General features: G+C 39.3%; 4 protein-coding genes across 4 annotated transcripts; 2 read left to right on the top strand and 2 right to left on the bottom strand.

The window, feature by feature from the left end:
* LOC103864692 (ethylene-responsive transcription factor ERF042) lies at window positions 1–1,051 on the bottom strand. The gene has a single exon (XM_009142452.2). It carries the CDS (start codon window positions 995–997, stop codon window positions 386–388), a length of 612 nt encoding a protein of 203 aa, XP_009140700.1. The 5' UTR covers window positions 998–1,051; the 3' UTR covers window positions 1–385.
* A 3,610-nt stretch (window positions 1,052–4,661) lies between these two features.
* LOC103864689 (putative pentatricopeptide repeat-containing protein At5g40405) lies at window positions 4,662–6,973 on the top strand. Its single transcript, XM_009142450.3, has 2 exons — window positions 4,662–4,869; window positions 5,037–6,973. The coding sequence occupies exon 2, from the start codon at window positions 5,064–5,066 to the stop codon at window positions 6,894–6,896; it is 1,833 nt and encodes a 610-aa protein (XP_009140698.1). The 5' UTR covers window positions 4,662–4,869; window positions 5,037–5,063; the 3' UTR covers window positions 6,897–6,973.
* On the bottom strand, window positions 6,933–9,053 carry LOC103864690 (aquaporin TIP4-1). Its single transcript, XM_009142451.3, has 3 exons — window positions 8,763–9,053; window positions 8,354–8,592; window positions 6,933–7,460 (listed from the first exon to the last, which is right to left on the bottom strand). The coding sequence occupies exons 1-3, from the start codon at window positions 8,887–8,889 to the stop codon at window positions 7,077–7,079; spliced, it is 750 nt and encodes a 249-aa protein (XP_009140699.1). The 5' UTR covers window positions 8,890–9,053; the 3' UTR covers window positions 6,933–7,076.
* Window positions 9,054–18,726: 9,673 nt separating this feature from the next.
* On the top strand, window positions 18,727–22,597 carry LOC103864688 (protein unc-13 homolog). The gene is made up of 5 exons (XM_009142449.3): window positions 18,727–19,304; window positions 19,675–20,538; window positions 20,629–21,084; window positions 21,160–21,352; window positions 21,431–22,597. The coding sequence occupies exons 1-5, from the start codon at window positions 18,780–18,782 to the stop codon at window positions 22,366–22,368; spliced, it is 2,976 nt and encodes a 991-aa protein (XP_009140697.1). The 5' UTR covers window positions 18,727–18,779; the 3' UTR covers window positions 22,369–22,597.
* Window positions 22,598–26,501: the final 3,904 nt, after the last annotated feature.

The following is a 26,501-nucleotide window of genomic DNA, read 5'->3' as shown; positions in this document are numbered from 1 at the left end:
TGATTTATTTTTAATCTTTCATTTACCTTAGGTGTATTGATCTTTATCTACTAGCACGTACAAGCAATATAAATAACTTTTTTTTGAAACACTGCGATATAAATAACTTAACACTTGCTTTCAGTAAACCACTACTACATACTCATTACATTTAAATGACTAAACCACCCAAAAATATTAATAACACAAAGTTTAACTATATGTGAACAATCGAATGCAAGATAAAAAAAAAAAGAAACAAGGAAAGCTTGTGTTGTTTACACTTTATATAATTCCGTTAGCGGAAGTATTTACTAATCTAAGGTTGTACTTGGAGATAAAGTACGCATATGAAACTATTGAGAGAAGGAATCAAAATATAAATTTCTTTTCCAAGAAAATCTTACTAATGATTCCACAACAAGCTTTCTTGGAAAAGTGGGTCAAACAGTACTGGATCTTTTTCGGTAGCATCTAGCCATGGAGGCATCCCGACCAATACTTCCAACGAGTCGAACAACGCAAAATCTTTACTTAACTCATTGTCTAGAGTCGGCAACTCCACTATTTCTCCTAGCTCCTCTGAGAGCGTAGACGTAGTGGGTGAGGACGACGCCTTGTCGCTCGTCTCAGTCTCACATCTAGTTTGAGATGGCGTTCCATCCTCGAGATGAAGCGATGGTGTTTTGAATTCCATAAATGCTGCCTTTGTTGCTGCGGCCTGGATGTCGGCTGGGCTGAGCGAGACAGGTCGTGGCAGAGAGTTAGTGAGCTCTGGAAAGTTAAGGATTGCTGAGCTTCCTTTGATACTCAGCGCCGCAACATCGTGCGCACGAGCTGCCATCTCCGCCGTGGGGAAAGTCCCGAGCCAGATTCTTGATTTCTTACGAGGCTCTCGAATCTCCGACACCCATTTGCCCCAGCTTCTCATGCGTGCCCCGCGATATACCACTGCGGAGGTCTCCTTTTTCTTTCTGGTGGAGGAACTTTCGGTGTCCTCACCATTAGAAGCCACCATGTTCTCTTGGTTTTGATGTGAGAATGTTGTACGAATTGTGTACCAAAGTGTACAATAAGAATTAGTTGAAAGCCAGGGACAATAGTGAGTGTCGGTTGTTTGAACTGTGATGATATGAACGACTCATTTTTGTTATGTTTCTTGTTTTCAATTACTTCAAATACTATATAGAGTTAGCATGCGTCTGTGTGGGCTCGCATAAGAGAGGTAATGTGGGGGTATTGATTTCGAGTTATATAATTATTTATACGCTGTAAATTTCGAATGAACTTTGATTTACTGTTTTGACGATATGAAATATTGAAATTAGCATCTGTGTAAATCTGCGGAAAGAAAACATACATGTATAGAGGAGATTTGACGATCGATATGAAATATTGAAATTAGCATCTGTGTAAATTTTAGTGATTCTATTAAAATTTAGCGTCATTGAATCCTAAACAATGTTATTCATAAAACTAAAATTTTAAAATAGTGCACATATTCTCTAGATTTTTAAAATCATTATAATAGAATATTTTCAATGTGATTTTTTTTTTAAAAAGTCTTTATAAATTTAACAAATTTCTAGATTATAAAAATCAAAACCGCACGTGAATACAATTCCCGCTAACCCCTTTAAAGTTCCATTTTTCTTTGTCTACAATTTTAGTTGGGGAATTGCATCCTACATCCATCAAACAAATTATAATTCATCCACTAACTAAAAACCCTGTTTTTTCAATATACACTATACACATTATAGATTATTGTCATATTACCCTTGCAACCAACCGGTGAAACCTACTAACAAAAATAATTAAAAAATATATAAAAAACTTTTAGCCACATCTTCTAATCCATCACCACCACCTCCACGTCTCTACTTCACCATCTCGTTCCAGTGTTTCTCTTTCTTCTTCAGATTTTCAAAAAAATCATACATTTTCTTCTGTCACACAATTCTTCTCTTTCAATACTTCACCAAAAGAACAATCAATTGTTCTAAAGAAGAGACAACAATGAAGTCATAGACGATGAGCACACACAACAACTCTTTCATTTTTTTTCTTTTTTTTAAAAATTAATTGATTTTCACAATCATGCTTTTGTTTTCATACTCTGTTTTCTTTTCTGTTTTTGTTTTAAAGATCCAGTGGTGAAGAACAGACAGCGATGAAAGCGTAAACGGTAAGCACACACAAAAACTTTTTCTTTTTTTCTCCTTTTTTTTTCTTAAATCAATTGATTCTCACAATCAAGATTTTGTTTACATACTCTGTTTTTGTTTCTGATTTTGTTTTACAGATCTAGTGGTGATGAACAACGACGGCGAATCAGTTAAAGCATCATCGTGTCGGGAAAAAGAGAGGAGATGAAGATGATTTCTATATGGTGGTGAACGAAATGAATGTGTATCAGCCTGTCTAAAAAAAGAAAAAATGAAGAAGATGAATTCGCCGTCTATACTATATTTAATGAAATGAATAGTATAGTATATATTTTTAAGTATAGCTACTTATGTACGGTTACCATACTATTTGAGACATATTTCTATACTACTCCTTAAAAATGTAATAATATGTCATGTTTTTAAATTTGATAGGTTTCTTCTTTGTCAATTTGTGTGATTGATTGTAATATGAAATTCATTTTTCGAGTGTTGGACAAATTTGATTATTTGGAACATTCGTTAAGTATACTACTTAGACTATATGGAATATAAGATATGCAATATGCTAACCAAGTAAATGTGATTTCAAGTGTTAAATATTGGAAAACAATGTATAGATTGTATTTGGGTTTATAGGTTCCTGCCTAGGGTTTAGATTTACTAAGTAAAGGTTTGGGTATAGTAAACCATATTATATACATTCTATTTGGGTTTATACTTCATTGATTAGGGTTTAGCTTAATCTATTTATTTAGGTTTAGGGTATATTTGGATTAGGGTTTAGTGATTAGAATGTAAGGTTTAATTTAGAAGGTGAGGGGGTATGGTTGGGGTGAGCATTAACTTCTTTCATGCAATCATAGATATTTTATAGTTTCACCAATATGTACTATGTTATTTATTTTGTTCCATTCTATTTGAGTTTTGTGTTTATATTTGGGTTTAGGGTTTATATTTGAGTTAGGGTTTAGTGATTAGAGTTTAGGGTTTAGATTTACTAAGTAAATGTTTGGGTATAGTAAACCATATTATATATATTTTATTTGGGTTTATATTTTCTTGATTAGGGTTTAGCTTAATCTATTTATTTCAAGTAAATGTGCTTTCAAGTGTTTAATATTGGAAAACAATTTATAGATTGTATTTGGGTTTATAGGTTCCTGTCTAGGGTTTAGATTTACTAAGTAAAGGTTTGGGTATAGTAAACCATATTATATACATTCTATTTGGGTTTATACTTTCTTGATTAGGGTTTAGCTTAATCTATTTATTTAGATTTAGGGTTTTGGTTATATTTGGATTAGGGTTTAGTGCCTATAATTTAGGGTTTAGTATTTAGAAGGTGAGGAGGTATGGTTGGGGTGATCATTAACTTCTTTCATGCAATCATCGATATTTTATAGTTTTATTTATATGTACCATGTTATTTATTTTGTTCTATTCTATTTGGGTTTTGTGTTTATATTTGGGCTTAATGTTTATATTTGAGTTATGGTTTAGTAATTAGAGTTTAGATTTTAGTGATATGAACCCGTAAATGTCGTAGTGTCAGTCTATTCTACTTAATAATTGAATAATAGAACATTCATATAACCTTGCTACTAAAGTCCTCTGAGTTATTGAACGAGAACTAAGTTTAGTTCCTCGTACACTCTAAAAGTACTATACTATATCCACCATATAGTATAGTATTATGAACCTGGTGGATGTCATTATTTGAAAACGAGGAAAACTGTTTATATCTCAGATGTGGGTTAACATTTCCAGGTTACAGTTTAGTGTTATCATCTGGGTGGGGGTTTCAATAACTTACCCTCGTTGCTCCGTTACTTGTATTAGTGATATGAACTCATTCATGTCGTAGTGTCAATCTATTCTATCCAATAATATAGTAATTAAACATCCATATAACCTTGCTAATAAAGTTTACTTCACAGTACACTGTAAACGTACTATACTATATCCACTATATAGTATAGTGGTATGAACCTGGGTACACTTGATATTTGAAAATGTGAGAAACTGTTTATATCTTGGATGTAGGTTGGCATATCCAGATTAGATTAGAGATATTCAATTCCTTAAGGAATAGTACGCAAGATATTGTAACTTTACCATATTACATCATCTACATATTTGTCAACATTTATTCTTTAGTGGAGAACAACATCATTATATTTACACAAATGAATGGACTACATTATTTATCAAACTATTGTTTTTCTATTATCCTCTATATATTTACTGAAACAATAAAACATATGTGGTTTGTATGTATATGATGTGGCCTTATCTAATTTGGCTTATGTGGTTTGTATGTGTGTGATGTGGCCTCATTATTAACCTTATTTAATTTAAGTGATGTGGCATTACCTTTTTCCTTTCACCTGCTACTTGTTCGAGAGAGGGTTATAATCAGATCAAAAGAGGTATAATTGTTACTTACTTAATTATGTCAAAATCATAAACATGCATTTAATTTCACTTATGATTTAGGTTATTCAGCAAATAAGCACATTTTAGTTCAACTTATTCGGAATCAAAAACTATTTTTTCAAGTTTGTTTTGGATCGGTTCTGCATCACAATTGCAACATAACCCAAACACTGGTTTAGTGTCTAAACACATTGATACGCTTCTTCTTCTCTCTCTCTCTCCTGGGAAAATTTTGCTGCCGTAAAGATCTCACCGGCGCAGAGTTTGCAGGCCGCCGAGTCAGGTTATAATCCTCTCCTTATAATCTTCTGCATTTTCATGACATTTTTAGCAGATGTAAATTTTTGAGAGTCGCACACCAGATGTTCGATAAAATGCCCAACTGAACTTTAAACACAATCTCTTACCATTACTTGACAATGTTCTTCCTCGGTACCTTCTTCCCTGCAGGTTGCATAGGATGTTGTTGTTATAGTCATGAGCAGAATCGTGAAACACCCGGTCATCGCTCTTTTGGATTCCGGCACTCCGTTTAAGGAAGTGCGGCAAATCCACGCCAAGCTCGTAGTCGACGGGACGCTCAACGATGACCATCTCGTGGGTCAGTTCGTAAAGGCAGTGGCTTTGAGCGATCAGAAACACTTAGACTACGCGAATCAGATCCTGGATAGGTCTGATAAACCTACATTGTTTGCTCTCAACTCTATGATCAGAGCACATTGTAAAAGCCCTGTTCCAGAGAAAAGCTTCGATTTTTACAGAAAGATACTTCATTCCGATCTTAAACCGGATAATTACACTGTCAACTTCTTGGTTCAGGCCTGTACCGGGATGGGTATGCGTGAGACGGGGCTTCAAGTTCACGGTACGACCATAAGACGCGGTTTCGACAATGACCCGCATGTCCAAACCGGGTTGATTTCTTTGTACGCTGAGCTGGGGTGTCCGGATTCTTGCCACAAGGTGTTTGACTCTGTTCCTTGTCCGGATTTCGTGTGTCGGACAGCGATGGTCACGGCTTGTGCTAGATGCGGGGATGTTGGTTTTGCGAGGAAGTTGTTTGAGGAGATGCCGGAGAAAGACCCCATTGCTTGGAACGCTATGATCTCTGGCTATGCTCAGGTTGGAGAGTCAAGGGAAGCTCTGGACTTGTTTCATTTGATGCAGCTGGAAGGTGTGAAAGTCAACGCGGTTTCTATGATCTCCGTTTTATCCGCTTGTACTCAGTTGGGAGCTTTGGACCAAGGGAGGTGGGCTCATTCTTACATAGAGAGAAACAAAATCAAAATCACTGTGAGGCTCGGGACAACGTTGGTCGACTTGTATGCGAAATGCGGCGACATGAACAGAGCTATGGAAGTTTTCTGGGGTTTGGAAGAGAAGAACGTGTACACGTGGAGCAGCGCCTTGAACGGGTTTGCCATGAATGGGTTCGGGGAGAAATGTCTCGAGCTTTTCTCTCTTATGAAACGGGACGGCGTTACTCCAAACGCCGTTACGTTCGTCTCGGTTCTAAGAGGCTGCAGTGTGGTCGGTTTGGTAGATGAAGGGCAGAGACATTTCGATTCGATGAGAGATGAGTTTGGGATTGAGCCTCAGCTTGATCACTACGGCTGCTTGGTTGATTTGTATGCTCGTGCAGGCCACTTAGAAGAAGCAGTCGGCATCATCCAGCGTATGCCCATGAAGCCTCATGCTGCTGTTTGGAGTTCTGTCCTCCACGCATCTAGAATATACAAGAACCTCGAACTTGGCGTCCTTGCGTCTAAAAAAATGCTCGAGCTAGAGACGACAAATCACGGTGCTTACGTCATGTTATCAAACATCTATGCAGAGTCAGACAATTGGGAAAATGTTAGTCACGTTAGACAGTCGATGAAATCTAGAGGAGTTAGAAAGGAACCAGGGTGCAGTGTAATGGAGGTCAACGGAGAAGTCCATGAGTTCTTTGTCGGAGATAAATCGCACCCGAGGTATACAGAGATCGAGTCGTTTTGGAAGGAGATCTCGAGGAGGCTGAGACTCGCTGGGTATAAAGCAGACACGAGCCCGGTTATGTTTGACATAGATGAAGAGGAGAAAGAGGATGCTTTGTGTCTGCATAGCGAAAAGGCAGCGATTGCGTTTGGTATAATGAGTTTGAAAGAAGATGTCCCTATTAGGATCGTGAAGAACCTTCGAGTTTGTGGTGATTGTCATCAGGTTTCTATGATGATCTCCAAGATTTTTGGCAGAGAGATCATTGTGAGAGACAGAAACAGGTTCCACCATTTCAAAGACGGTCGCTGTTCTTGCAATGGCTTTTGGTGAATCTTGTTTTGATATTTTATAATGTTTTATACTTTCGATAATTGGAACTTGATAAGTTTTAAAGAAATTGCTTGAAATACGATAAGAATACAAGAGATACATCTTGAAGTGTACCAAGAAGATGCATCATTAGTGATGAGCTTGATAGATATGTAACGTGCATAGTATAGATTCAAGCATTCAATTTAGGAATGGTTGCTCGTCGTCGGCGAGTGGGGCATCTGAACGGTCAATGAGGACGTTCTCGTAGATGAATCCTGCAAGTCCACCACCGATCAACGGTCCAACCCAATATACCCAATGGTCAGTCCAGTTCCCAGAGACCAAAGCAGGTCCAAATGATCTGGCCGGGTTCATTGAGGCTCCAGAGAAGGCGCCACCGGCAAGGATGTTGGCTCCGACGACGAATCCGGTGAGAAGTGGGCCTAGCCCATCAAGGGAGCCTTTCTTGGGATCCACCATCGTGGCGTAGACAGTGAAGAGAAGTGAGAATGTTAAGATGATCTCCCATATGATACCCTGGGTGTAACTGATTCCACTTGCCAAAGTGTGAACCGGAGTTCCCTAATCACAAAACGTAATAATGTCAAACTTGGTAAAATGCATAATCTTTTAAAAAACGTTTTATCACGTATGATTTACGTAGCATCATGTGTTTAAATTGTGTATTTTATTTTATACATTTAACTCGAATTGAGATTGTTAAAAGTATTTAAAAAGATCCATTATATTTAATATTTTGGTTTCTAGTGTCAAATTAAAATACTAAAGAATAAAACCATGTGAAATATGAATTATTGCGTTATAATTTGTATTTGTCTCATACCAACATGTATGCTACTAATACGTGTTAAACTATATTAATTAACGTTTAATTTAGGGCAATTGTCAATAATAGCACCTTTTGAAGTTTATGTCTCAAAAATAGCATTAGAAGGAGAAAGTCACAAAAATGACATTCATTAAAGGATAAAATATCCATAATACCCTTGGTTTAAAATTAAATAAGCAAACAAAAATAAATAAAAATAAATAAAATAAAAATAAAAAAATGAAAAAAAGAATTTTTTTTTATAGTTTCAGATTATATGTTTTCAGATTCGAAATTTTTATAATTTTTTTTTTCAAATTTTTTTTTTCAAATTTTTTTTTATTTTTTTTCAAATTTTTTTTTTATAATTTAAAAATACTTTTTGAAACTGTTTTTAAAATTTTTATTTTTTATTTTAGAATTTAGTTTTTATAAAATTTTAAACTCTAATTCCAAAATCCCACCCCTTAACTCTAAACCCTAAGGTTTGGATTAATTAACCCAAGAGGTATAAGTGTATATTACCTCTTTAATGAAACCTATTTTTGTGACTTTTAACCTTGAGTGCTACTTTAGGAACAAAAACTTGGTTTAGTGCTATTTTAGTATTTTTCTCTTTAATTAATTTTGGTGATATTAAACGTACCATTCCTCCAGTGAGGTAACTTAGGAGGAAGCAGGCTGCGGAGGAGGCCAACAGCTGATCGATCCAATAGAGGAATGCGCGGAAGACACTGATGTGACCTCCGAAAAGTAGGCCGATGGTGACAGCGGGGTTGAGGTGGCCACCGGAGATATGGCCCGCAGATATCATGACCGCCACTACAAGGGCATGAGCCACCGCGACCGCCAGAAGTCCGACCAATGTGTTTCCGACTAAGCTGTCTATACCATGAATAAAATATAAACAACATAAGCCATAGATTTGAGAAGCTGAATGGTTAAATATACCAATGCAAATTGACTTAGATTAGATTTGCTTGTACATAGCCAGTAACTAACTTGGTAAGACCAAATTGTAACAAAGAACATGAATGTGTTGTAAAATAATTTACCTGTGGCCATGGCGGATCCGACGCCGGCGAAAACAAAGAAAAATGTGGTGATGAATTCGACAATGAGAGCTTTGATGCAGTCTGGCTGAGCCGCCTCGCGGTGGTTCCCCAAGTCGATCTTCTTCATGGTTTTGAAATAAATCTAAACCAGAGAAATATTCTTGGATGGTTCTGGTTGATGTTGAGCGTTAATACATCGGAGCGGCTTTTAATGAGTTCGTTTTGGTCAAACAAAATAAAGCGAGAACTGAGAAGAAAATGCTAAGGGAGCACATGGACACAATTATTGTATGATAAATGATTGATATGAGTCGAAAGTTGACTTGTATGATGTTCTTTAGTGAGATGTGCGATGTATTACTTTCTTTAACATATCGTTTTTGGAAATTAGGTTACAGTTCGAGTCATGCTACACATTACAGTGCTCTGATTGGTGTCCTTAAAGGGTGGTACAGATTGTACCATTTTCTTATTTGTTGTATTCTTTCAGTATTACCGAAAATATTGGGACAAGTATGTTAGAGGAAGGTCTCGCCACTAGACATGAGCATGAAATGACTAAACTAGAACCAAAGGAACCGACCCAAACTGACCATACTTAGATGGTTCAGTTTGGACTTGAGTTGGCTAAAATAACTGAATAGAACATTGTTGATCTGAATTTGGCCGATTTTTATAGATGAAAATTTGATACTAGGTTATTTGAAATACCAAGACAAATTGACGATTATAAGAAAGTATTGAATTCAGTTGAACAAAATCTAGATCGTCAGAAAACGATTCTTAAACTATGAGAGAAGCGATAAGCCAAGTTGCTAAAAAACAGCCCAAGAAAATACACATAAGTCTTTTTTCCTTGTACATTTCTATTCACATAAAATTGTGCTTTATTAATCAGTCTCGCCTAACCCTGTACTTTTCTCATTTAAGTTCCTTAACATTTTCAACTTAGCAATTCATTTCTAAGTATTTGTTTAAGATTAGGAAGCATCCTTTGAACTCATCTAATTATGTACTTTCTTTATTTACTATCGCCACCAAATGAACGTGAAGCATCCTTAGAATGCTTAGGCTTTCCTTGACATTTCACATTGTTTTCTTTGGATTGGTCCATATGGATTTGTCTCCAGCCATGCACTCGGCCTGGTTCTTGACCGTGGGTTCATGGTCGGACAGAGTGATAGAATTTGTCGACCATATTGTCTTTTTGCTTGGCCAAATCCAAAATTTTCTCAACCAAATCCTTCTCTTCCTCATCAAAATCACTTGTCCAAAGGTAAGTGTACTGAACTATTCTCACTCACAGCTCTAGTCACCTAAATCTTCTTATGAGCAGTAATTTAAACTTTCAAACTCGTATATGATTATTTATGTGGACATGAAGCTTTTGATCTCAGAGTCTTGGATTGCTATATTTATTACTAGGCCTCTTTTTTCATTGCCACTCCTTTAGTGTCGGCTATTACTTGAGCTAGTTGAGTGTCCATAACTTTCACATGAGAAGCAATAGTTCATCGTTTTTTGCTTAAATACCTTTATATTGCATCCACCTTGGAGTTCATTTCTCTCATTCTTTTTTCAAACTTACACATTTTCTTCTCCCTGACCTTAAAATAGTTTCTTGATAATTAGGTGGTTCTTATCTTCTTTAGAGACCAAGCAGCTTTTTGAAAAATGATTTGCTTAAGCACAAACTTGATGAGAAATGTTTTTTGATGAATACAAATTTAATATTCATTCCAAAAAAAAATTATCTATCTATTCAAACATCTAAGTCTGAAGACTCCAACGGCCCATCAGTCTCAGCCCATCAAGCCCACTGTGCCTTCCTCTAACGGTAGTAATTCTACTCCTCACGTGACGCCAAAGCATTGCCTCCGTACGGCTCTGCCAGCTAAGGAAGCGATCATATCCAACCGTTTTGAACCCTTGATGGGAAAGAGACTAATAAGAAAGTTGTTTTCTTCTCCAATCTACCTCAAGCTTGTTCTAGCTTACATGGTATCAGAGCCATGGATGGAGATCCGTTTACTGCTCCGTTAACTATCACGCAATGCGTCACTCTCAAGCTCAGCGACTCTAACTACCTCTCCTGGAAGTTTCAGTTCGAACAATTTCTCGGTAGTCAGTCTCTTCTTGGCTACGTCAACGGCTCCACCCCTCCTCCTCCGTCTACTCTCACCGTCCGAACTGCAGATCAAGTAGCAGAAACACCAAACCCTGAATATGCGAAATGGGTTCGTACGGACCAGCGTATCATGGCTTGGCTTCTTGGATCCCTCACTGAAGATGCCATTAAAACTGTCTATGGACTCCGCTCTTCTCAGGAAGTTTGGCACTTTCTTGCTCAGAAGTACAATAGGGTTTCTCCTCTCCGCAAGCTTGAGCTTCAGAGCAGGATCCAGTCCACGAAGAAAGGTACGCGGTCTCTGAGTGAGTATCTGTCCGAAATTAAGGGACTTTGTGACCAACTCGACTCGATAGGAGCCCCCCTGTCTGAACAAGAAAAGATATACGGCATTTTGAGGGGTCTTGGACGTGAGTACGAGTCCATTTCTACTGTCATAGAAAGTTCGATGGATCTGTTTCCTGGTCCTAATTTTGAAGATGTGGTGTTTAAGCTCATCGGTTTCAACGACAGGCTTCAGACGTATGACTCTCCTGCTGAAGCCTCGGTTCATCAGGCGTTCTATTCTTCTCGCGGAGGTTATTCATACAGAGGTCGTGGTCACAACAGAGGCAGTTCACGTGGTCGGGGTGGTTATTCCACTCAAGGTCGTGGCTTTCCTCAACAAATCAGTCAAGGAACAGGCCGTGGCTCCTCCTCGAATGACTCTCGACCAACTTGTCAAATCTGTAACAAGTTTGGTCACCCTGCGTACCGTTGTTACAAACGCTTCGATCACTCTTACCAAACTGAGGAACCTCCCAATGCGTTGACGGCTACACGTACTCAAGATCCTCCTCACAGCCACGACTGGTATGCTGATTCGGGAGCAACGGCTCACATCACGAACAGTTCTGCTCAGCTTCAGTCTGCTCAGGCATACAGAGGGGAAGACACAGTCTTGGTGGGAAATGGTGACTATCTCCCTATCACACACGTTGGTACTGCAGTGCTGCCTAGTCTGCAAGGTAAGCTTCTTTTGAATGATGTACTTGTGTGTCCCTCGATCACTAAGTCCTTACTTTCTGTTTCCAAACTCACTACTGACTATCCTTGTTCCATTGAGTTCGACTCTGATAGTGTTGTTGTGAAGGACAAACAGACAAAGCAGCTTCTCACCAAGGGTAGTCGACAGAAGGATCTTTACGTCTTGGAGAACCAGCAGTTCATGGCTTTCTATTCTCACAGACAGCAAGCCGCACCTGGTGATGTTTGGCACATGAGGCTAGGCCATCCTCATCAAGAAGTTCTCCAGCGTCTCGTTCAAAATAAAGCCATAAATCTCAATAAGTCCAGCTCAAAGTTCTGTGAGGCGTGTCAGCTTGGCAAGTTTAGTCGTCTTCCTTTCTCCACTTCGGATTTTGTAGCTACCAAACCTTTAGAAAGAGTTCATTGTGACCTCTGGGGGCCGTCTCCAGTTGTTTCGACTCAGGGGTTTCGTTTTTATGCTGTATTTGTTGATCATTTCTCAAGATATACTTGGTTGTACCCTTTGAGATTGAAATCAGACTTCTTTTCTGTTTTCTTGAGCTTTAAGAAGTTGGTTGAACATCAGTTAGAGTCTCACATTAAAATCTTTCAAAGCGATGGGGGTGGCGAGTTCACAAGCAACCAGCTCACTCAATACTTGCTTGATTGTGGTATAAAACATCAAATGTCATGCCCTCACACCCCTCAGCAAAACGGCCTAGCTGAGCGGAAGCATCGACATGTGACGGAGCTTGGCTTGTCACTAATGTTTCACAGCAAAGTACCTCAACAACTCTGGGTAGATGCCTTCCTCACTGCGACTTATCTATGTAACCTGCTCCCTTCTTCTGTTCTTCCTGGTAACATCAGTCCGTATGAAGCTCTTGTCAAACAGAAACCTGTGTATTCCTCTCTCCGAGTATTTGGAACCAGTTGCTTCCCGTTTCTTAAGCCGTACGCAAAGAATAAATTTGATCCAAAAAGCTTGCACTGTGTGTTTCTAGGATACAGCGAGAAACACAAAGGATATAGGTGCTTACATCCTCCGAGTGCTCGCGTTTATATAAGCAGACATGTCTTGTTCAACGAAGCCAAGTTCCCATATCTAGAAGAATATCAGTCGTTTCTTCCTACTGAAGCAACCCCTCTCTTGAAAGCTTGGAAATCAGAGTTCCTTACTACTCAAGTAACTGAAGCAGAGCCTGTGGTATCAGAAGAGTATGTTGCTCCTCCAAGACACATACCACCTCCTCAGATACCGCTGCCTTCCTCTCCAGTACCTCCACCTTCTCCACAGTCTACTGCTTCCATATTCTCCGATGAGGAGTTTCCTCCCCTGTCTCCTGCTGCAGCTCCTGCTCCAGCTCCTGTTCAAGAAGTTCCTCCAGCTCACCCTATGATCACACGCGGGAGAGACGGAATTCGCAAACCAAATCCGAGATACGTTCTCCTGAGTGTCAAATCTGCTTTCCCTGAACCAAAATCTGTTGCTGCTGCTCTACAAGATCCGAACTGGACTGCTGCAATGGGAAAAGAAAAAGGGAATATGGAGATAACAAACACATGGGACTTGGTGCCTCCTGACCCTACTATAGAACCTATAAGTTGTGGCTGGATTTACAAAACTCAGTTCAATGCTGATGGAACCCTGAAGAAACGCAAAGCTCGCTTGGTGGCACGAGGAAATCAGCAAGAAGAAGGCATTGATTTCGTTGAAACATACAGTCCCGTGGTACGTACGGCAACGATCAGATCAGTACTCCACATAGCTACGGTTAAGGGTTGGAACATCAAGCAACTTGATGTAGAGAGCGCCTTTCTTCATGGTGATCTTAAAGAGACAGTGTATATGAAACAACCTCCGGGGTTCGCTGATCCAGAGAAACCGGACCATTTGTGTAAACTTCGAAAAGCCATCTATGGTCTACGTCAATCTCCTCGGGCTTGGTTCGATAAGTTTAGCACGTTCTTGATAGAGTTTGGTTTCAAATGCACTCATGGTGATCCATCCTTATTTGTGTATCTCCATGGATCTGATGTGATCTACCTTTTGTTATATGTGGACGACATGCTTCTTACAGGTAATAATGAGCAACTGCTCCAGCGACTAATGGTTACGCTGAACGGCACGTTCCGCATGAAAGACATGGGACCAGTCCACTACTTTCTTGGCATACAAGTCAAGACCTACGATGAAGGGTTGTTCTTATGTCAGGAGAAGTACACAAAAGATCTGCTTGAGATTGCAGGCATGGCGGGTTGTGATGAAATGTTAACTCCTCTGCCTCTGCAACTAGACAGAGTTGTTGGTCAAGACAAGCTGTTTGATCAACCGACGTATTTCAGGAGCCTCGCAGGCAAGCTTCAGTATCTCACGTTGACTAGGCCTGATATTCAATTCGCTGTCAACTACGTATGTCAGAAGATGCATGCTCCGACTGTTGCAGACTTCACTAACCTGAGACGCATTCTTCGTTACCTCAAAGGCACGTCTCATCTAGGTCTCACGATTAATGCGAAGACTGGTTTCCTTCTCTATGGATTCAGTGATAGTGACTGGGCGGGCTGTCGTGAAACACGACGTTCAACTGGCGGTCTGTGTACGTTCCTTGGCTCTAACATTATTTCTTGGTCTGCAAAGCGACATCCTACGGTGTCTCGATCATCAACTGAAGCTGAATACCGCACGTTGTCAATAACAGCGACGGAATTGAAGTGGTTAGCATCGTTGCTTGGAGAAATGGGTATCTCTCTACCTGACACGCCTCAGCTGTTCTGTGACAACTTATCAGCTGTCTACTTGACTGCTAACCCTGCGCTGCACACTCGCTCGAAGCATTTTGATACCGACTTTCATTATGTTCGAGAGAGAGTAGTCCTGGGTGCTTTGGTCGTTAATCAGATTCCAGCGGCTCAGCAACTTGCGGACATATTCACAAAGTCCCTTGCTCAAGTTCCTTTCTGCAGGTTGAGAGACAAACTTGGTGTTGTGGCACCTCCCACCACAAGTTTGAGGGGGTGTCTAAGTCTGAAGACTCCAACGGCCCATCAGTCTCAGCCCATCAAGCCCACTGTGCCTTCCTCTAACGGTAGTAATTCTACTCCTCACGTGACGCCAAAGCATTGCCTCCGTACGGCTCTGCCAGCTAAGGAAGCGATCCTATCCAACCGTTTTGAACCCTTGATGGGATGTGCTGTCACCTGCTGAGCTGTGCCCTAAAGGGCTTTGTCTGAGACTCTTCTCACTCATATATATATCGTAGCTTAGACATCTTTGTAACTAAGCAGTAAAGAGACTAATAAGAAAGTTGTTTTCTTCTCCAATCTACCTCAAGCTTGTTCTAGCTTACAAAACAAACCCACGATACTAAGTTAAATAAAGACATTATTAACTGAAAATAATTTCATCAGCCGCCGTCGTCTTCCTTGGCCAGATCCTCGCTTCTCTAGCGTTCGGCGCTCCTCGCCATCGCCAGGAGAGGCTCCCTTCGCTATCATTTACCTTTGTTTGACATCTTTCACGCTTTTCAATCAACATATACGGATCTAGTGATATTGTAGTGTCTTAGCGTTCTCTGGTGTTAGGGGTGGTGTTTTTCAACAGCAAGGTTATGTGTTATTTTTCTATCTCTCTAACGGAGGTCGCTGGAGAATCTTATGTTCTATAGCTACTCAAAAGGCTGTTGTGGAGTTGGAGCGTTTGATGCTGAATATTCTTGCCTGGGCCATGATCTTCTCTGCTATAACGATGGAGGCTCCGGATTTGTTCGATCAATGGTGCGGGTATCCCGCTTGTACTCTTGATATCATATATCCAGATTTGATCTCTTAGTTTCTTGGCGGTGTTTGGTTTGTCGTATCACATCGGAGCTTCACCTGGTTTTGGTTGTGTCTTCCCGTATTTGACGGCATGGAGCGGCATATGCTTTTGGAGTTTAAGGATTGTTCTCTTCTTCAGTTTCTCTGTTTGTTATCTTTAGTCGTGCAAATGGTTCTGTTTCTATTTGAGGTGGTCTTGAAGTGAAAATGGTTTCAATCGTTTGTTGTTGATGGAGGTCTGCAATGGCCTCGGGCTATCAAAGAATCGTCTCAATTTGAGACGGTCATGCATCTTTGGTAGGGTGTTCAGTTATCTAGTGATCTATCGAGTGTTCTCTACTATGTCTCGCCTCTCACTTTTAGGCGTTTCAGTGGTCTTGCTTTACTGAAATTTGTTGCGACTGTCAGAACTGGTGGGATTGATTTCATGGAGCCAGACTTCCAAAAAACTGAGTTCTTTTCAAGCCACTAATGTGGATAAAAGAAGAGCCCAAATGTTTGGAGGGTTTGAGCTCATGGTTTTAGCATTTCATCCTTCCAGAACCTTGATTTCATATGGCGAGTTTCCATCGCAGATGGTGTAAATTACAATCATTGATGTATGAGGAAACACTAGCCTCTCTTCCAACCTCATCTCCGAGTGCACGCCATCAGAAGAGTACTGTCTTCGTGTATTGCCTTTGTGTTCTTTTGAGTAGGATAACCTCTGATATTTTCTATTTATCCTCTCTTATGATATACCTACTGGTATGATCTTGCCCATGTGGCTTAATAATACACAGCGTTAAAAAAAACAAAACAAACCCACATGCTAGTGAACCTGGATTACTATTCACGGTAAATTAAATCACCATGTATATTTAATCACAATATAAATCAAGTTGACTTTACTTTCAAACTTGATATTATAGGTCTAGTTTTGATAGGTTATTTGTAACAAATATATGTCCAACACTATAACCAAAGTAATCACCCAAATACCGTAACTATCTCCCTAAACTTATATCCAGACTTCGAACTGCAAAATTGTTTGAAACAATCAACTGGTGGTGTGAAATTGTGAACTATAATTTACTTAAAGAAAAAGAAGAAACTTAAAATATGCATATTACGTGGTCCAGTTCGCCCACAAAAGAAGGATCATGAGACATGAGCGTGAGACCGTCTCCAAGCTGTTCGCATCTCATGCTCCAGCTCCCATTTCCACACTTTTTATTCTTTTTATTTTAATCCTTCAATTATGTATGCTTCTTTTCTTTACCATAATGGAATCTGTTTACTTGTTTCTCATTGTTATTTTTTTTTTACTTTTCTGAATTAACCAAAACATTATCAGTGGTAATTTTTTCTTCCTACACCTACAAATTACGTCATCTTTCATCAATTACGAAAATGGTTACAACTTACAATTATGTCTATTATTCAGTTTTTTCATAATCTGGGATATCTGTAATAGCGATTCTTAACCGACTAATGTTTAAAAATTTGCCTATCAACACCAGTTTAGCTGTTTGTAATGAAAATTACGTCTAATCATACAAACAGATAAATCTGAGATGGTAGTTTTTAAACATGGAGTACTTATCACATTTCTAAGTCCTCTTTACCACTCGACCATTCTATTATTCATTTTTACTTCTTTTAGTTATTTTTTACTGATGCTATAAACGATTATACAAACAACTTGTGTTATTAAACAAAAGTATGATCATGTGTAAGACAATTTCGGTTAATGTACAACCAATTATACAAACATAGCTGGTATTCATGAATATACAATTAGGTAGAGATTAATGAAGATATGTTTACAGCTCAGGCACTTCAATTTATAAGGAAATTTAAAGGTCAAGTTTTTGGTCAATTATACCAAAAAAAAAAGTTTTAACTTTGACCAACTAACGCAATGAAATTTCATTAATATAATAAGACGAAAAATCAATAGTTAAAAAATAATTACAATAGACACTAAGATTGAATATCTCCTGAGAGAGGAGAAAAGTAGAGAGAGAGAGAAAGTAGATCTCGTTTTAGGGCCCGGCGTACGGACGGCGCGTGAGCGTCCATGCCGTCGCCGGAGGCCGTCTTCTTCCTTCAAGCTCCCTTATTTTCTTTCTTCTTCGCCGTCTTTCAACGATCGCCTTGTCTAAGTTCTGGATCTGAGTCATCGTTCTACGATGGTTTAGCGTCTGGAGGAAAGACGCGGTCGGGTTAGGTGCTGGCGTGAGTAATTTGGTTCGTCGTTCAGTGGTGTTGATTCCGGGACATGGAAGCTACCCTAGTTCCGTCGTCGCCGGCCTTTCTCCGGGAGGTGGAGGCTTACGCAGATCCACCGACTCCGGCCTCAGTTCCCGGGAAGAGGAGACTTACTCAGCTCCGTCTTCGCTGGCTCTTGGCTCCGAGGGTGGAGGCTTTCAAAGCTATGCCCTGTCGGTTATGAGACCCGTTGTTTTGTGGGTTGTGGCTACTAGTTTGTAGCGTGTGAAGTTGCGTTGTGGGTTCTGGTGGTGGGTTTTCAGTGGCTCGCGGTGTCCTTCTGGCGGATGAGTTCTAGAAGAGTTTGATGAAGCTCTCCGCGGAATGGTAAAGCGTTAGAAAAAAGTTCGGTTTCGGTGGAGGCTTTCGGTATTGAAGCTCTGACGAAACGAGGTGTATGGTGGGGGTGTTCCGGCGGTGCTCCGATGCGGCGATGGTCAAGTCGAGGCATAGGTGACGCGTGTCGCGCTGACGACGAGATCTCAACACGCGTCCAGTTTCCTTGACGCATGGGTCAGCAAGGACGCGTCCGGCCCGCGTAGTGGGGTTCTTTCGGTTTGGGCCGTAGGTCCGTTTTGCTGGTTTGTGTATGCCCTTTCGTGATGGGCTTTAAGTCTAGTAGTTGTTTGGGCTTTGGCCCGGTACTTGTTGTTGGGCTTAGTCTCCTTTTTAATAAAAAAAAAAAATAACTTGGCGGAAAAAAAAAAAAATTACAATAGTGCCATTTCTTCTTTTTTTTTCTGGGGGCAACTGTTATTAGAAGCTGTATTATTGTTCCTTTTCGCTGCTCTCCACACGCAAACAAAAAAATGGCTCACCTCTTCAGAGAGCTGTCTCTGGGTCACTCCAAGAGAGAGACGACGCCGCCGCCACCTCCGTCGATGACATCCACGATTCCCTCCGATCTACCACCGTCTCCACTCGGACAACTCGCCGTCCAGTTCTCCGAATCCGACCTCCGCCTCATCGCCTACGAGATCTTCGTCGCCGCATGCCGTAGCGCCACCGGGAAGCCTCTCTCATCCGCCGTTTCGTCACTCTCTGTTGCTAATCCGGACTCTCCGAGCAACGGCGTCTCTCCCGCTTCTCCAGCAGCGCAGCGTTCTCTGACCGCAGCCGCCGCGAGCAAGATGAAGAAGGCCCTGGGGATGAAGTCGTTGTCATCCTTATCGCCTGGATCTACCAAGAGCCCTGGCTCGGGCTCTGGTTCGGGCTCGGGTGGTAAGCCGAAGCGCCCCACTACTGTCGGTGAGCTGATGCGGATCCAAATGCGAGTATCGGAGTCCGTCGATTCGCGCGTTCGTAGAGCGTTCCTTAGGATCGCTGCTAGTCAGGTTAGCTCAGTTTCGCTTCTGCATTGAGCTGATTCACACCTTGACCTGGTCAATTGTTCGATCTATAGTAAATCTCGAGGTTGATTTAGTTGAATCTAATCTCTCATATCATGATCTTGTTGTATTGATTCCAATTAAAGGTTTCTCTCCGCCCAAAAATCTCTACATATACTATATATCTATACATTTTTATAACTGTTAAAAACTGCACTGCAGTTGAACCGCTTGTCCCGTACCGCTCAAACCGCAGTTACCAGAGCCTAACTTATCCGTGATTTGATTTTCTTGATGTTTATAGATCTTTAATTGTATGTTTCTGGATATGAATATGTTAATTGCTGGAAAGTTTATTTAATGTTTTTTTTTTCAGGTTGGAAGGAAGATAGAGTCAGTGGTTCTTCCGTTAGAATTGTTACAGCAGCTTAAGTCATCTGATTTCACGGATCAGCAAGAGTACAACGCGTGGCTGAAGAGATCACTCAAGGTTCTTGAGGCAGGTCTTCTGTTGCACCCTCGCGTACCGCTTGACAAGACGAGTTCTTCTCAACGACTGCGGCAGATCATTCACGGTGCGCTTGACCGGCCTTTGGAGACTGGAAGGAACAACGAGCAGATGCAGAGTCTTCGATCTGCGGTCATGTCGCTAGCCTCTAGATCTGACGGGTCTTTCTCTGACTCTTGCCACTGGGCTGATGGATCTCCGTTTAATCTCAGGCTATATGAAATGCTTTTAGAGGCTTGCTTTGATTCTAGCGACGCTACTTCCATGGTGGAGGAAGTTGATGACCTTATGGAACATATAAAGAAGACGTGGGTGATTCTTGGGATTAACCAGATGCTTCATAACCTCTGTTTCACGTGGCTTTTGTTCTCTCGGTATGTTGTGACTGGACAAGTTGAGATGGATTTGCTTTACGCTTGTGAGTCTCAGCTTGCGGAAGTTGCTAAAGATGCAAAGACGACGAAAGATCCTGAGTACTCCCAAGTTTTGAGTGCTACGCTTAGTGCTATATTGGGTTGGGCAGAGAAGAGGCTCCTTGCGTACCATGACACCTTTGACCGAAGCAATGTCGGTACAATGGAGGGCATTGTTTCTTTGGGTGTATCAGCAGCTAGGATTTTAGTTGAAGATATATCTAACGAATATCGTAGAAGGAGGAAAGGAGAAGTTGATGTTGCTCGTACGAGGATTGAGACATACATCAGGTCATCACTACGTACTGCTTTTGCTCAGGCAAGTGTTGGCATTGTGTCTTTTTTACTTACCGTTTCTTATAACGATTCTATCAACTTATATTTGATTATTTTATATGTCCCTTAATAGAGAATGGAGAAAGCAGATTCTAGCAGGAGGGCATCGAGGAACCAGAAAAACCCTCTTCCTGTTCTTGCCATCCTTGCTAAAGACATTGGCGAGCTAGCTGTTCAGGAAAAGCGGATGTTCAGTCCAATATGGAAGAGGTGGCATCCGTTTGCCGCAGGAGTTGCTGTGGCTACACTCCATGTTTGTTACGGAAACGAGATTAAACAGTTTATCTCCGGGATATCTGAATTGACACCCGATGCTGTTCAGGTATTAAGAGCTGCTGATAAGCTAGAGAAGGATCTTGTGCAAATCGCAGTAGAGGATTCTGTTGACAGCGATGATGGTGGCAAAGCGATTATCCGTGAGATGCCTCCTTTCGAAGCTGAGACTGTTATTGCTAATTTGGTCAAAGACTGGATCAAGGCAAGGATAGACAGACTCAAGGAATGGGTCGACAGGAATTTGCAGCAAGAGGTTAGTAAAAATCAAACATAGTCTTTATTAAGCTTTGGAGTGATTTAATTAATCACCAGAGTTTTCTTTTTCCAGGTTTGGAATCCGGTGGAGAACCAAGAAGGAGGATATGCACTATCTGCTGCAGAAGTGTTGCGTATTACTGATGAAACTTTGGAAGCGTTTTTTCAGCTTCCCATACCTATGCATCCTGCTGTGTTACCTGATTTGATCATTGGTTTAGACAAATATCTTCAGTATTATGTCTCAAAGGCGAAATCTGGTTGTGGTAAGTTTGCTGGCATATGATTGATTCCTATCTGTTGAAAATTTTGATTTTCTAACATGTAATGATAATGATGTTCAGGCTCTCGAACTACGTACATGCCTACAATGCCTGCACTCACACGATGTACAACGGAGTCAAAGTTCCAAGGTGTTTGGAAGAAGAAAGAAAAGTCACCTCCTTCTCAGAAGAAAAACTCTCAGGTTCCGATTGCCAACGGAGAGGCTGGTTCCTTTGGGGTCACGCAGATATGTATCAGAATAAACAGCTTGCACAAAATCCGCAGCGAGCTTGACGTTGTGGAGAAGAGAGTGATCACGCATTTGAGGAACTGTGAGTCAGCTCACACCGACGACTTCTCCAACGGTTTAGGGAAAAAGTTTGAGCTCACACCAGCGGCTTGCATCGAAGGCGTTCAACAGCTATCTGAGTCTTTAGCTTACAAAGTCGTCTTCCATGACCTAAGCCACGCGTTATGGGACGGATTATACATCGGTGACCTCTCGTCCTCTAGAATCGAGCCTTTCCTCAAGGAGCTCGAACAGAATTTGACAGTCATAGCAGAGACGGTACATGAAAGAGTCCGTACGCGCATCATAACCGATCTTATGAGAGCTTCTTTCGATGGCTTCTTACTTGTCCTACTTGCTGGAGGACCCTCTAGGGCTTTTACAATACAAGACTCTCAGATTATGGAACAAGATTTCAAATCTATGAAAGATCTGTTCTGGGCGAATGGAGATGGTCTGGCCATGGACCTGATCGATAAGTTCTCGACCACGGTTAGAGGTGTGCTTCCTCTGTTCAGTACAGACACAGACAGTTTGATAGAGAGGTTTAAGGGAATGACGCTCGAAGCATATGGTTCTTCAGCTAAGTCTAGACTTCCGTTGCCTCCGACTTCAGGCCAGTGGAGTGGTATGGAACCAAACACGCTCTTACGAGTTTTGTGTTATCGTAACGACGAAGCTGCAACGAGGTTTCTTAAGAAAACATATAATCTACCGAAGAAGCTCTAGTGGAATCTACTGGAACGGTTAATAACCTCACAAGATTTAAGAGTGTGTTTCACTTCAGGGAGGATCCGAGATTTGTATAGTGAGTTTCATTTTTTTGTTTAATAATTATTTGTTTTATGGTTTTTGTTTTTGTATACATTTCCTATACGTACTATATTCATTTTATATCGTTTGTTAATTTTGTTTTTGAACAATATATTAAATGACCTATTCGATGTAGTTACCATCACGTGTGTGAAGTTATATGCTTAGAGATGTCCCGCGGCTGGGGAACCATTACTTTATATGGTAACTAGTGGTTTTCCGGCGCGTACGGGTTCTTGTATGTTTTATCACGTAATGAATTTACAATTTTTTTATGGTATTAGTAAAGAAACTATTTTCAAAAATATGAAGATGAAAATATGTTGAAAAATGATATTTTTCGATCCATTTGATAGTGGTAACGACTACAATGTATTAATTTGTTTTGAAGTTGCTAAGGACAAAGAAGAATAACATAAATAGTTGTGACTAATTGATATAATTAAAGTAAGAGAAATAGTTGATAGTCATTACAAAGTAAATTTTAGTTTGAAAATGAATAATGTAAATGCATGGTTAATTTGATAATCTACTTAAATAGTAACAATCTTCGCATACTTTGTCCATGTCAACGATGTGGAAATTTGTTAGGGACTTTATTATGACCGCATTGGTTAAAGGGGATCCTGAATCTAGTAAGTTAATTCTTAATCATGCTCCAAGATTGATCGGATTTTCATTTATTATTTGTAAAATGTTGAATCATTTACTCATTTTTATCATCTTTTCAGTTGAAACTGTTTGATATTTTGATATCCAGCTCCAAATTTTATTTCAAAAACTAAATTTAGTAATAGAATTATTGTGAAAGTTTTTATGAGAATATATTTTAACAGTGTAAGTCTTTTGATTTGTTTATTATTTTATTATTATCTTTGTAAAATTATATTATATTGCGTCTCTCATTTATATTATATGAATATACATTTTTGTTCTTCATAATAGTATTTTATTTGTATTTTGAGGACTTTCCGAAATTCATGACATAACTTTTTCCTTTATTTTAGATATTTTTTTTGTTCTTGTGTTTATTTTTGAGGTATATACTTTTCCTTTTTAGAAAAGATTCATATTTTAAAAAATAACATATATTTTAAAAAGATACATTTTTACACTTACAATACATTGTTTATTTTAAATTTTACAGTTCAAAAACAAATTCTTTTTTTTTAAATTATATTGATTAAAAGTTCTGGGATATAGTTTATTACAGATTAATATGTCAATAATAAATATTTAATATTTTTATTAATATGGGTGAAAATAATAAAGCTTACATTTAATTAAAAAAAACAGAAAGAGTATATCTTTTGGTTTTTGAATATTTTTATTAAAAGATGATTTGATTGTATACTACTTTAGTTTTGTTTTTCATCAATTTCTTGTTAATTTCCTTTAATTTCATTTGATGAACATTAAAAGACAATATCGTAAAAAAAAAATCCCTAAGTTTTATTCTAAGCTGCCTATTTATTTAGATATTTATGTGTTTTTCTTATTTTGTGTGTTTTGGGTTATATAGTATATTTTCATCAAACTTTATTGTTATATATATATTTTTTAGATTTCTTATTTTTTTGGAAATCTTTTTCATTATTTATTAATCTTTAGTTGTGCTTCTCCTTGTGGATAACCCCTAATACAAAAGTAAATAAGAAAATATTGTAAACTATCATAAAATGTTGTAGTTTTTTTAACTTTGAAATGTTGTAGATTATTTCAACTTTAACTAAAAAAGAGTTGATCGCCTTGAAATTTACACCGGTCACGGCTTACCCTGATTGCTTTACATTACAGTGAAAATAATTGTTACTGCGAAAATATTTCACGCAAAAAAAATTAAATAATAGAACAGTTAGAAAACTAAAATGCAGAGAAATAGTCATCATTTGTTAATGGCTGCATCTTGTTTTTTCTCAGACTATAAAACAAATATTTTTTACAAGCAACTTGCCCCCGTATCTATCTAATTTCATAATATATAACACATTTTTAACCTGCAAAAATTCTCCAGCTAAAGAATTATTTGTTACAGAGAAACAAATGCCATTTTCTTACATCATCATCCTCAAGAACCTGACTCATCTCTATCTTACACCTAACTACTTACTCGGGTCCATTACCAGCGATTTTCTTGGAGTAAGGAATCTCAAAGTTCTTGATATTTCCAACAATGAACTCAAGGGAAGCATCCCAGCCTCTCTTTCAGGTTTGACCAGACTTAGAGTCTTGAACCTTGCCAATAACTCATTCTCAGGGGAAATTCCCATGATGATCTTCCAAAAACTGAGGCAAATCATGCCTTTCAGCCGTCGCATAAATAGTTCACCCGCCAATGATAGCTTACGTGTGCATCACAACACTTGATCAAGCTCTCTATTATTCATCCAGAATAGAAAAAACACAAAAGAAAAATAAAATATCAGCGGTGGAAGCAATTAAGTTAACTTTAATGAAGTTTAATGTTCACAGATCATTTTTTACCTGCAGTCACGTCTCTTGCTCGCTCTGTCTCTCTCTCTTTAGTCTTCCATCATTCTTCAGGAAAGAACAACGTACAAAAAGATAACTTTTGTTTCTGAAAGATCAAATATGCTGCTTTAATATGCACTCGCATGTCTTTCAGATGTATAAGAAAGATGCAAAAGAAAGATGTTGTGGTCACTGATCACTCTGCTCTTGTTCATACCCCTACTCACCTCAAAGTATTTGGAAAATCCGACTACAACACCATATAGAACTGCTGAAAACAATATCTGTTGCCTGGTGATGGAGCTGCCAGAAAGATAAAGAGAGGTTCTGTTGCTCTTCTTTATTTATCAGTGTAATCCTCCTCCCTCTTGAAATATATGATCAAATTGCCTTAAATGCAATCAAATGTTGCCTTCGTCCATCTAACAGTTTGAAAGTCTCAACACTCTCAACTAAGAGCATACCTAACCTAACAAATAAAAGGAAACTGAACCCCATATATAGATTTAAATCTCCTCGCTTAATTAGATCAATGATCCACGTGGAGTTTATACGGCCACATCAACACCATAAGAAACAGATTCAGAACACAATGTTGCTTAACGTCATGAATTCTTGCAATCACATATGTTGTCATACACTGAAAAGTTCTCTACTGATATCAATGGTAGATAATATTTAGTAAGCTTCAGCTTAAGGACAACTGAAAGTGAAGCAAAGCCATACATACCTTAGCGCTAGCATGGACAACTCTGAAGTTATGTAACCGTGATTTCTCGTCCTTAGGTTATGAAGCTTCTGATTCTTGCAACGGCTACACGAATTGCATCCTGCAAAATTAGAATGTAAGTTATTATGTCTAAGCATGTAATAAACAATTAAAGGGAAAGTACCTGAGCTTAAGAATCAGATCCCAACATCGTCCATAGCTTTCCTTGGGCCTATTTATTCCTTGCAATCATTAATCCCATCCAACACATACATGGTATCTAAAATTTAAATCTAGCACCACCATAGAAGAAATCAGGCTTACAAATCCAATGAGCGAAGCCTGACAGAATGAATGTTTTCAATATTTGAATGAAAAGGACGAAGCGTTGTAATGATAGTAACACAGTAGGAACAACCTTATCATCCAAGAGTAGCATGGTCGAGGCCCATGAGTTTCCCACCTTACTTCATATTCTTAGCTTCCCAAAAGCAGAGAAGGCGGATGACAACGACCTGAGAACAACGTCTGGGATTCAAATAGGAAAGCGATAGCTGGGAAGCGGCCATGACTACTGGATGCTTGTCAGAATATGAGGAAAGGAAGGGTGTAATGAATCTGTGAAAACGATCGACAGGGAGGTGGCTATTTAGAGGTGTTTGATTATGAAGAAGCTGAAGCAGAAGGTGGTGGGGCAATTACTAAGACGTCGTGGATGCTTCCGATTAGTGTGAGTTAATGTGAATGTAAATGTCGAGCTCTTAATGCTAAACCTAAGCGTTACTATGCCATTTTTGCAGAGGAACTCGAAATTAGGGTAGGAAGAGGACGACGATGTAGGCCAAATATTAAGATTCAGTATTAAAAA

Source organism: Brassica rapa, chromosome A04 (genome assembly GCF_000309985.2).
Source record: "Brassica rapa cultivar Chiifu-401-42 chromosome A04, CAAS_Brap_v3.01, whole genome shotgun sequence".
In the NCBI taxonomy this organism is placed as follows: Eukaryota; Viridiplantae; Streptophyta; class Magnoliopsida; order Brassicales; family Brassicaceae; genus Brassica; species Brassica rapa.
Note: the sequence above shows the minus strand (reverse complement) of the source record. Positions and strands in the feature narration are given on the sequence as shown.